General features: G+C 35.9%; 1 protein-coding gene across 2 annotated transcripts in view; it reads left to right on the top strand.

Moving 5' to 3' along the window:
• Positions 1 to 4,338, top strand: part of nos1 (nitric oxide synthase 1) — a 52,665-nt gene extending 48,327 nt beyond the window's left edge. For both annotated transcript variants that reach the window (XM_023343705.1, XM_005803833.2), the window contains one exon: positions 871 to 4,338. In XM_023343705.1, the coding sequence (XP_023199473.1) occupies positions 871 to 886 (16 nt within the window). In that variant the 3' untranslated portion in view covers positions 887 to 4,338. The remainder of the gene's footprint in view (positions 1 to 870) is intronic.
• The last annotated feature ends 8,224 nt before the right edge of the window (positions 4,339 to 12,562 follow it).

The raw sequence follows: 12,562 nt of genomic DNA on the forward strand, positions 1-12,562 counted from the left end.
CACTTGAAGCACTTTACACTAGAGCCACATTGTCCAAGTCACTCTCAATAACACACACATTCATACACACCAACGCACTTGACAGCTCAAGGTTGCAACAGGTGGGGGAGAAATATTGTTGCATTACTACATGCTTCAAACCCATAGAGGAAACTTTGGCATTTAAGGACTTTGAACCATATGAATGATGGAAAACTTAAGCAAATGTTAAACTTCTTAAAATTCTGGCATAGCTTTGCACCCGTAACTGGAACAGTCCTGTATACACCTAATAAAAAAAATTAATGAAAGATATAGATCACTTTTTTTTTTCCATTTTAAATAATATTTCCATTGCTGACATTCAGACGTCACAGCAGGTTTGTCTGGAGTTCAGAAGATAAATCCACTGAGATGGATCTCAAACAATGAGATTAGCATTGCTATTCTTATAAGTCAACTCTGATCTGCATCCTGGAGTTGTTTGGCAGCAGCGTGTTGTCACCCCAACATTCGGATGAAAACAGAGCGGGTAACCATAGAAACGTGTGGAGAGAGGCCTTTAAACTAACAGGATTAAAGTGAAAGCGGATGGCCCTGTTCCATTTCTGTTTTTGTTTCTGACGTTGTTTTTGCATGTTCAAGATTATACACCTCATATACCCGTGCCATGAGAGCTAAACAAGGGCCCTACATAGCCACTATGCCTCATTAAGTACCAACATAATGCATCACAGACGATGGTTCCTGTGTGGATTGTCACTTGAATTTCACATTTGGCCATCAAAGCCCCTGCTCGTTGGATGAGTAATGACTGCAACATCTTTGTTTTCATGCCTCTGTTTCTCTGTGTTCGTTTGTCTTTCTCCTGATTTTGCTTTCCTCTCTCAGGGTTTTCTGCTCATAGGTCGATGAATGGAGGGCTTGCTGAACACAACCAGTCTGAAGGACACGGCAACACTGGTTAAAGAATACTGTGCCAATTTTTGTACTGTTAAAAAAAAGGGTTTTGTTTCTTTTTTTTTATACCACTTAAACAGTTCTGTTGGGCTCTGCAACTTTGTCTGTAGCAAGTTGGAAATGTTCTGTTCTGATATTGTTTTTGCTTGTTGATGATACTTCCAAAAATTTACAAATTGATCATTATGATTCATAATGTGTGCACTTAGTGTAATGAACTGCCTCATTGTGAATGCATGACAAAGAAATTAATATAATCAAGAAATATAATATACTCTGTGTTATTGTTGCAGTTAAAAGGCTTTTATTGAGGTTATATATTTGCAAGAAAATGTGCACCATTGATTTAAAAAAAAAAGTTCTGTATTAAATTTGTCAACTTTACATTTGGGAATGTGTAGGGACTGGTAAATCTGCTATATTTTTGGGGTTTTATTATCAATAAAGGCTTAAGTAGACAAAGTTAAGACAGTGAAGCATGTACAGGCATGTTGAGAGACAAAAAAAAAGAAAAATTTACAAACAAGTTTGGTGTGTTGACAAATTTAAATAGTGGAAATTGTGATTTGGTCATGGCGTCAATGAACGCATCTATAAATGTGCCACTGGGAGTTCATCAAAAGGCATCAGCTTCAGGGCAAGTGCTCTTTAGTGGGATGTTCATACTGTCATAACATTCATAACATTTTCATGTCTCAGCTGGTGCTCTCCAAACAATGAAATCCAAGAGCTGCTCAGTCCTAAATTCAAACAGGAATGTGTTTAAAATCTTAAAAATCTTGAATAAATTTAAATGTCTTTTAATGTTGTGTGAAATAGGGTACAATGTATCAAGCTTACAATTACAGTAAAGGCAAATTGTATTATAAAGTACCCTTTTTGAATTACAAATGAATAAAGTAATGCAAAACAGGAACATGGCTTAAAAATGTTGGGATTTGTTGAAGGGTTTAATAAAATGCTTTATGGAGAGGATGTCACAATCAAGATTTTTTGTTTTATGACATTGATCCAAGTAATATAAGATTAAGTGTATGTTGATTCAGTGTCTCAGATACTTTTTATACAGAACTGATTTGCACACTACATACCACTATTACAATAAAGTTATCTCAATCAATGCATGCAAATTGTAGGCACTTCAGCAGCTCTGGAAGCTTGAAAACACCAACTATATTCCTCTTGGTAGCCTCCTTTCCTGCATTGCTGGAATGTGTGTGTGCGTGTGAAACAGCCCACACATCCCCACACAACTTCTTACATAAATGTTTATATACTTGCATTATTACATGTTCACATATTGTGGGCATGATCTTTGGCAGTTTCCCATATATTTACATCTTCTTGATTCACAAAAATGCTGGACACGTAACATAGACTGTTCAGATCCATTCAAAATTCATCCAATGTGCTGTAAGGCTAAGCAGTAATATCAGGCAAACCTCCAAAGTAGATGTATAATGTAAAGCAAGTATCTGTAATGTCAGATGGTATATCTTACCATACCAACGTTATTTATGAAGCACTTTATACACCGACAGGACCAAAGTGCTATACACAATCACAATTTTGTTTATGATGGATTATTTTTTTCTTTCCAGCATAAACAGCATCAGAGATCATCATATTCATCCTAACACTATATTTTCCATCATTGAAATAGTTTGGTCAGTTACCTGTTTTGCTGTCTTTTTCTGAGATACTGCAGCCTCCTGGAAACATACCCCTTTTAGTTTCCTTTATAGTGTTGCTTTACTTGCTTGCAAAATTAGCTGAAAGAAGTTGTGACGTGCAACAACAGCTGCAAATATTTGTAGAGAGGCAGAGGTATGGAGCATTTACCAATGTCAAAGCTTAAGCAGCTAAAAAAAACATCAGCTTTCGGGATGGGGGGGTTAGTTTGCTTTGCAGAACTTTACTGAAATCAAGAGACAAGTTAAACAAGTTTGGCACACTTAATTTTGCAAGTTTTGCAAGAATTAGTGTTTAGGTTTTGCAATTCTCTGGTGAGTGCAATAGCAAGAAGGTTGGGTTTTGTGAAAGGTCATAGTTTAACTTTGATCGTACTGCAACACAAGACTAGAATATTTATGCAGGAATGATAATTTTGCACTTCGCCACTATTCCAGTGATAAAATACAGATAACATTTTAGTAATGGTGACTGAGATTGTTACTAAATGGGATGCATTAAAGGAATATAAATTTAAGATTTTGGTTTTACTATAGAACAGATACTGTAGAATCTCTGTAGAATAGATACACCAAGAAAATCTGTTTTCATATTGCCAAACCTGAAAACTCGCCTCATGTGAACAACTTTTAATTTTTTACACGTTAGCTTTTGTACAGAACAAAAACTCAAAATGTAACATAATGAGCTTTAAATGTGTTGTTGGGAAGAATTCACTACTTTTTTAAGCGTGCCAATTCATGTTTTTAAACTTTTTGCTTAGCTAATAGCATCCCAGCTGTAGCATTATATTTACTCAATTATCAGCAAGCTGGAGAGCGTTTTCCCTCTATGCTGTTTTCTCAAGAATTAGCTGCTTCATAGCTAAACATTAAGAAAAGCAAATGATGCTGCCCTGATCATATCCGACAGCTGTCGACTTGCACATTCATCACCAATGAAGCTTTTAAAGAAAAATGCAGAAAATGCATTTGCAGCATCATTACTTGTCTGCCTCTTGCCTTACATTTCCTCTTTGCCAACATTTGGTACATTCATTCATTCATTCATTCATTCATTCATTCATTCATTCATTCATTCATTCATTCATTCATTCATTCATTCACTTGGCTTTCTGCATGTTTTCTGGTGGCTTAAGTGAGACCCCACTGTCACTGCAAAATAAACCCTGTCTGGTTGTCAGCATGTGTACTTGCCTGCCTACTTGTGCCCCAAAAATCATCTCCTGTGCATATCTTTGAGTGGATGTAATAGAGCTTGATCTCAGGTATGTTTGTTCATTCCTCCTGTTGTTTCTCTCATTGTTTGTTTAAAAACAAAACAAAAAAACAACAACAAATCTCAAACATGGACTTGACATTTGTACAAGCCTGCAAATTTGAGGTTGCAGATGGTGTTTTGGTAGCAGGAAACTGCCCACGTGGATTTTAGCGATGATCTCAGCAGGACAGTCCAATTGTTTTAAGTTCTAATTAAGGCTTCTGGTCGGAGAAAAGAGATCATCCCACACTGGCTTTGGTCATTTGCTGCTTTAGTCAGATTTGAATTTAAAAAATATTGTGCAAGCGCCAATTTTATTTTATTTTTTAAATCTTTTATGACTCACTTTGCATTAACATGCTTTTCCTTTGTCTTCTGAGTCCTGTGTATTAATTTCTGTATCTTCTACTCAAATTAAAGATGGCATGATTAAAGGATTTAAACTGATGTCTCCATTTGCCCAGATTATTTTTGTGTTTTGAGTCAGCTCTTTTGTTAGCTGCGTGTTTCCCGTTTCTCCAGTTGTTGCTCATTTTGGGTGAATATCTCCTCCCATTCCAGATATATAATTTGCTTGATCTCATTTAGTTGGAACGAGAGTGGTCTGTGACGTAACTCTTGCAACCAGAAAAGTAATACAAAGTATGATATGTAGCACCATCTCAATATTTTATAAGAATGTATTTTGAATATGTAAATGGAAATCATAAAAATTGGCGTGATTTTAAAAAAGGATAAGTTAAGGAAATATTTATTTTCTCCCAAATTCTTTAGGTGTGAATGTAAAGGAGCAGTATTGACCAAAGAAATGGATGTTGTGGTCTTTTCTCTGTTGCTTGTATAAAACAAAATGCTTCCCAGTGCTGTCATTCAGTGAAGCAGTATTTGATTTTAGAAAGGAAGCCTAGGGGAATGGATTTGAGTTTCTTTCTGTGCTTTTTTGCACATCTCTGATGCTATGAACAACTCTGATCCAATTAGTCTACGCTGTAAGGACCTTTTTGTTGTTCACTTGATTGAGGAAGTTCTATTTTGTTGCATCAACTGCAAGGACTTTGCATTTACTTCCAAATAAAGAGAAACATTTACAGAATATGTCAACACATTTACTTGGGTTGTTTTTCTTGTTTAAAGACAGTTTAAATCAGACCCAGTTAGAGTGTTTATCCAGGTAAATGAGACTGTTTAAGCTTCATGCATTTGCGAGTAAAGTTCTGTTTTTGGGCTTCAAAATATTTTCTTTAGCCATTTCCTTCTCCTCTTCTCTTCTGGCCTCTACAAGTGGTGGTTGCCATGGCTCAGAGGGCTGATGATCAAAGTACTACAGTAACCTGTCAACAAAGCAAGAGTACTTGGAGTATTTTGTGCTAACCCCGTAGTACTATGTTTTTGAATCTAACATCAGTAGCTAAAATGATTTTTGGAAAATGTATGGTTTCTTGCTTAAAGAATGCATGATTTGTAGTTATTTCAATGTATCAAACACACTGTGTAAAAATGATTAATGGGCAGAAGTTGTTGAAGACTGCCCTCTGTACTGGACGATGCAGCAGAAACACAAGACAAATCACAACATGAGGAGGTAAGCGGTTAAACCTTTAATAAAGGAAATGTATTTTTCTGAAGGCAAAGTGAGACTCGATGAATTTCAATGTTGGAGTTTTTCAAAGCCTTAACTAAGACGCTCCAGAGAGACTTTGAGATTTCAAAGCATGTTACAGACCTGCTAAAGCATAATAGGCTTTGGAAATGGAGGTCATAACAACCATCTCTAGGCACGTCTGAGCACTTTCTTTGCCTGAGGCGAAGAAATAAAAGCAGAAAAACAACCATTTCTTTTTAAATAAATTGCTCTTTTGACCTGTGCACTCATGAATTTATTCAACAGGGGGAACTGTGCCTCACTTCTGAAATTTCTTAATTACCCTTTTATATAGTCCAGTCACACGGCAGCATATGATTAAAATGGAAAATACATTATAAAAGCAATACTCTTAAATAACACCAAACTTGTGCCCACAACTTCCATAAACAAGCACTTAACAGGTTGAAACATGCCTATTAAAGCATGCTGACTCAAAGGATAGGTCAGGATTACTGAAATGAGGTTATGTTAAAAGGTTATGTTAAAAGGTTACAAGTGTGGCGCCTCCCCTTTATCCTGTCCAAATAATAATAAAGAATACAAATGCCACAAAAACCTTTTACAAAAAGCTTTAAGCTGTTTTATGTCTTCAATAAAATACGTGTCTTCACTAGGCAGCAGTGAAATAACATAGAATTTTGCTCACACAGTGTCCATTTAAATATATTGTAAGGTCACTGGACACTTTAGATTCCTTGAACTATGTGTAGTTCACACTCCAACCTATGGATGGACATAACACTTCTAAAGTAAGTAATCAGTTTTCAGTTGTATGTTATTAAATTGAGATTCATATGAACAGCTTCTTCTACTGTTTGTTAAAACACAAAACTTAAGTTTTGAAACATAAAGCAAAAACAAAAGAGAGCCATAAATAACATTCCTAAATATCCATCCTACGATACAATTGTCCAGCCACAATAATACCATAATATGGATTTAATTACAAATCTCTGATGGGTTTTGAGTCAGTAAGTAATATATTTCATTAAATTGAGATAAGGGGTAGGATTGAAAAGTGCTCACTTCTTCCTACTCTTTTTCAAACAGAAAAGTAGTGGTATGCTATTTTATTTATGTTCTTGGTTATGTATTCATGTGTCTTGTCATACTAATTCTTTGTGTTCTGTTTTTTAAAACTTGTTTGAAATAAATGAAATTAAATGAGACACATCTTACATCACAGAGAGTGCATTCTTTGTGAAGGCAGCTCAACAGGTGGGTTATTTTCTTTTATCTTCAACTTATATGTCCATGGATGCACCCTCTCTTGTGCCCAAACAAGTGTGTTAAGATTTTCCCAATAAATGTTTTTTTTTATTGTTGTTTTGTTGGTTTTTTTAGGGATGCTATTGGTTGGTTGTCTTTGTCTCTAGACCTGTGTTTTTTACACAGTCTTTTATTCCATGTTCAGCCTTGACTGTATCCATTGCATTTTGTTGTTGTGTTTTAGCAAAACCAGTGCACAGTTTAACAAGTTTCAGAATCCCATTCTACAGTAAAAAATTATGCTATATATTGTACAGGGTTGCATAATGGACGATAAAACAATGTATACTCATCGATTGACTCGGTTGTCCAGAATTAAGTTACCAGTTTCATTCTGCTGGCGGCAAATCTATCATATTTCCTTACATAGGCTGCCAGCAAAGGAAGGTTTAACGAGTCACGATGTGCTGCTTTCTCATTCTCCATCCAGCAAATATCGAGCCAGACAGAGGTTGATGTGCGTGGGCCAAAAGACCAACGCTCAAGCCCTGACGAAAGCAGTCGAGACGGAGGCGAAAAAGAAAGTGGAGAGATGGAGGAAGGAGGGGAACTTCCAGGAGAGGAGATCTGATAAGGACTTTGAAACAGGCCTGGACCTTAGTGGTGAAACTGAATATGGCTTAAAATAAGATAAATAGAGTGAGACACCTATTAGATTTCACAGTCAGAGGTGTGATGTTCATTATTAGAAAACACTTGTTTTGTGGCTTGTTTAATTCAACTGCTTCGCCCTGGTTTTACATCTTTTGATAGTGCCTTGTTTTGATCATGATCATAACAGGCATTGATAAGGAAAAACCCTCCTGTCTTTCCATCTGCTCCATCTTTTCTCTCAGAAACCCCTCTATGTGCCCACCCACGCATGCAGAATCCTTTTCTGCATAATGACTTCATCTCAGTCTTTGTGTCAGACTCTCTTTTTACCACAGGCAAAAACTGTCTGGTATGAATGAAATTAATGTGTTCTCTTGTCAGGGTAAAATCAACCAAACGGGAGATTTTGAAATCAGAATCGAAAGGTTCTTCACTGCTGCTGGAGTGGCTCAACTTTTAAATTCAGAAACCCATGTCTTTTATTCATGCTGCAGGTAAGGAGGAGACAAGTGATTCGACAGGGACGACGTGCTACATGAAGGCTTACAAGACTTTAAAAAATTTTCCTGTCATTTCTTTCCTGGAAGGCATAGAAAATAGTGAGATGTCTTTGATGCATTGGGGCTGTGGCCTCAGGCCCTGGAATCAAGTTGAAAATTATTTAACAGAAAGGTAGGCATAAGTTAGTAGCAGTTTATGACATGTGTGTTCAGTTAATTGAAGGCAAGTGGATTCATGACAAGGAGAAAGGAGTAGGATTGTTCCAGTTTCCATATTCCAGCACCGTCACTTTAAAATGGTTAACAACACCAAAACACATTCTCTGCTTAGATCTTATAATAACATGTTTTGGTTGAATCCTTCAGTATTAGACTTGAGTCAATGTGAGCCAAAAGGTAAAGCAAAATTATACATAGTGCATGTGCCATCACAGAATCCATGCCTCTTTCCGTTGAAGGATTCATTAATTTATAAGAGTACTCTCCTATAAGGTGAAGGTTCTGTTCATAAGAAAAGTCCAGAAATTTTGAATTATGAACAACACAACAGAGCTTTGAAAAGTATGTATCAAAACAGAATAAAAATAGTTCAGGTTAAAAATTAAAATAATCCAGCATCTGCAAGTCCCAATATGTCATACTGGTTGACTTTACCTTCTTCCCCTTTTTATTTCTAAGAAAAAAAGCAGGAACTGTTTTATGTGTCTTTCCGCATTTAATTTCGTCTTCAGGTAGAAATAAGCAGCGGTGCTCTCTTGAGATTCCCCCGCTACTGTCTCTGAATATTGACATCCTTTTTAGATCCAGAAACTCCCATAATACTTTTGATTTTTGTCTGTTTGTGCTCTATCCAACCTGCTTTGCTGAATTTGGTTGAATGTGGGCAGACAGTTTATCCCTGTGTGCTTCAGAAATCATCCAGCTGCCGCTTTCTTCTCTCAGATCAAAAATAAACACCAATGCTTTAGAAAACGGTGACTCCTCATTCTATTCAACTCCTTCTGTATCACTTCTATTTTATGTTGATCTCAAATTGCCTTATCTGAAGAATGCTGTTACTGATATGAGGTAATTATTGGCAATTTTCAGTCAAGTTTAACCTGCCTTTTTGCTTCTGATTACCGTGTTTTGATTAATTTTGTAAATGTTCTTCCCAAATTTTCTGTTCATAGAGTATTTTTGATGCCAATCTTCTAGATTATTCTTTACTCAGCTTGAAGTTGCTTTACCATGAATCTATTCATTGACCAGTGTTGTCCTTCTTTTGTCCTGGTTAATTTATCACTGAACTGGTTTCTTCTGAGTAACAATAACACATTTAGTTAATTCAACAGTTCGAAATAGAACTGCAACCTTTCAGTTCAGTTCCAGACATTTTACCCTCGAGGGTAAGAGTAAGAGTTGTTCAGTGGATGTAAAATATATATCTTGCATTAAGTAAGACAGCAGTCAGAAAGCAAAAAGCGAGGATGCCATGTACTGATGAATTATTATCAGCCATAAAAGGACAGAACCGTGTTACTCATTATTTCTAAAAGCTAAAATCATAGCTTATCTTCTCTCAGCAGGACTGTTAACCCGCTTCAGAAGTCTCCGTTTCTTCTTTAGTGGTTGGTTGTAGCCAAAGCTGTGGGTTTTAATTTACAAGTAAAATGAGCGGGCTAGCAAGGCTTTCTGTTCTTGCTTTATATTTAGATTCTTCATTTATATTCGTCTTGATTCCTCGCCGGTTGGTAACTGATGGAAAATGATCCATTGATTTCAGGAATATTGAGTCCTTAATATGCATCAGCAGAAGCCACAGGTAAAAGCAGAATGTCTGTTTGAAGCTGTAGCCACAAACAGTGCATCAAGAGGAAATGAATGGACAAATTTTAGCTTTTAAAGGACTGCTCATAGGTGAATATCACAACAAATAAAAACGTAGGAATTTGGCTGGAAAGCTGATCAGTTTTATTAAAAAGTTTGTTTTCTTGCAGCTATTATTCTGGAAGATCCATTCTGTTTCCTCCAGCAGCACTGCCAGGAATATGTGGATATGGAGCTTTTCTAGTCATCCTGTTCAGTCAGTGTTTTTTTTTCACTTCACCCAGCAGCTCATACCAAACCTCAGTTTGTAAGGGAAACTGGGATTAAAATGCTCCCCAAAGGAGGTAACAACACGGCTGTCCAGGAAGAAGCATTCAAACAATTTTCTAAATGCAAGATGTCTACTCATCTAGATACCCTGAGGAACTGTAAAAACTAAAACCTACATTTAAAATTTTGTTTGTTTCTTTGTTTATTTTTTTTTTTAAATAAACTGCTATGGTGAAAACAGAATATTACTCCCTACGTAAATATTTATTTTTCACAATCTGGAAATTTCTCCCACTAAATAAATGTTGCCAAATTAAAGTTGTATATTTCGAAATTGTTCAATTACAGATTATAAGATTAAAATGTGTTTTCTTTAAGGCTTTCAAATATAATATATACATTTCTAAAAATAAATATATATTTTTTCTTTCTGCCAGGAACCCAGTTGAGGCAAATCTAAAACCTCTGAAATGACAACTGTTGAAATTGATTTTTTTCTTTTTTTGAGCACTTATGGGTTCATATTAAACGGACTAGCAACTCTAATTTCCATGTACTGTGAGCTTCATTTCTGACCCCCTGCCTCCACACAGCTCCCTTCTGCTTAATTTGTCTCACACAGGTTATAATAATCCTCTGTGTCTCTCTGCCCGCCTCCATCTACTCTTTTAACTGGAATCCAGATAAGAAAACATATTTCCATGAACAAACAGAAAAGATTTCACTTTGAGGGGGGGAGTGGCGGGGTTGGGCAGCGTGTTCGCAGGGCAGCAAAGCACTGTCGGTTCCCTTGGCAACCAAACACTTCATTACTGCCTGAACCTGCGAGATAATTGGATGGAAGGAATGGGCGGAGCTGCTGTAGTCAGGATGTTAAAGAAAAAATTTTTACATTACAGGTGGTTGTACTGAGGACACAAGCATGCACACTTGGTCTTATCCATGATGGCACTTTTTAATAAAAATAAAAGAATTTAATTTCAGTTCAGTTATTCCTTCTGGTGTGATATCTCTAATTTATTAACTACCCTGTTGCGTTTTCTTGTTCAGTACTCATATTTGCAATGAAACACACTTCTTTTCGTTAGATAGCTGTGTTCGCTTTATTGCTAACGTTCAGGTTATAAACTTCTTCACTTCCATTGGTTAGAACAGTGCTGCCTATACACGAGAACTCGCTCTCACTGCCCCCAGTGGACAACAGCAGTACAACATGCACATAAACAGAAAGTGACAGGATACAGAACTTGCCACTGTACCTTTCAAAGTAAATTAGAAAACATGAACACATAACACAAAATAACTCAAAGATAAGTTAAGATGAGAACATATTCTAACATACCCACATATTAATGTGGGTAGTTACCATGAAACCTTTCTTTCATATTTTGGAAAAAAATTCCTGAAGTCCAATTTCAAAACATTCAATGGACCAATTTGAATTCTTAGTGGTGATTGACATCCGTATGCTGAAACGCATTAACGGAAAATGATCAAACTAAATGTTCTAATTTACATCTCATCAAAATGTATCAAGAATTAATTCAGTCAAGGAGTAACTCAAAAAATACAGTGTGTGTATGGTAACAATAAAGGCAAAGGCATAGTGAAAGTCAAAAAAGGCATTTAAGTTTGAGGCTAATGATAGCAATCCACTGTACTCAAGATGTCCATGCTTAGATGCTGATGCAAGTGATAATTAAGTCTTATAGCTAATGTCTCTTAATTAGCAATAAACTGCCACAAAATGTCCCTAGTTACGAAGTCCAAATGACCAGAACTAAAGGAATTACATTTTACATTCTTTCAAACCTCAGATAGTTTGCAAGTCATCAGCACTTCTGAACTAAAGGGTCCATTTAATCCTCAGACAAACACATACAGTAAAAGGGTTTTTAATGGAAGCGTCAACATCAAGCGTCAAGCGAAGCAAGTTGCTACATGATGTTTTTTAAGTTTCTTTGGAAACAAAAGCACATTTTGATCATTTGTAAGTTATGGTTGGCTCGGTATCAAAACATAAATCATGAACAAATCTTTATTCTTTCAAGTTTTTGTTTTGGTATATAAAAATGCTACTTGATAACAATTCTAGACAGTTCCTGTAAAGCAACAAATTTCTTAGCTTTGTAGATTCCAATTTCCATAAATATGAATGTTATCACCTTTTGTCCAAATGTCCAAAATGGTGCTGAAAATAAAGTTATTGCTGTAAATTCTAAAAAAATCCATCTAACAAAATGAATTGAAACATATAATTTCTAGATGAACTCAATAGTCAATAGTCTTTTGGAAAGCTCTTCCTGTATAAAATATCGCATTTAAAAGATTTCAAAGTTTGATTTACTCCACCAAGCTGTAGTAAAAAAAAGGAAGTTTAGATAAAGTATAGTGAAGAAAGAAAAAATACCATCAAACTCAACCTAGGCATTTTTGAAAGATGCTCATTCTTTTCCTCAACACAACTTTTGTTTCACCAATTATGTTTTATGCCAATGTTCAAATTTGCATGTCAACTTTCAGAAGTAGACTTGTCTGACTATAATCTTGGGGATTTCGGTGCCAGGGTCATATCTGCGATGCT

This window comes from Xiphophorus maculatus, chromosome 12 (genome assembly GCF_002775205.1).
Source record: "Xiphophorus maculatus strain JP 163 A chromosome 12, X_maculatus-5.0-male, whole genome shotgun sequence".
In the NCBI taxonomy this organism is placed as follows: domain Eukaryota; kingdom Metazoa; phylum Chordata; class Actinopteri; order Cyprinodontiformes; family Poeciliidae; genus Xiphophorus; species Xiphophorus maculatus.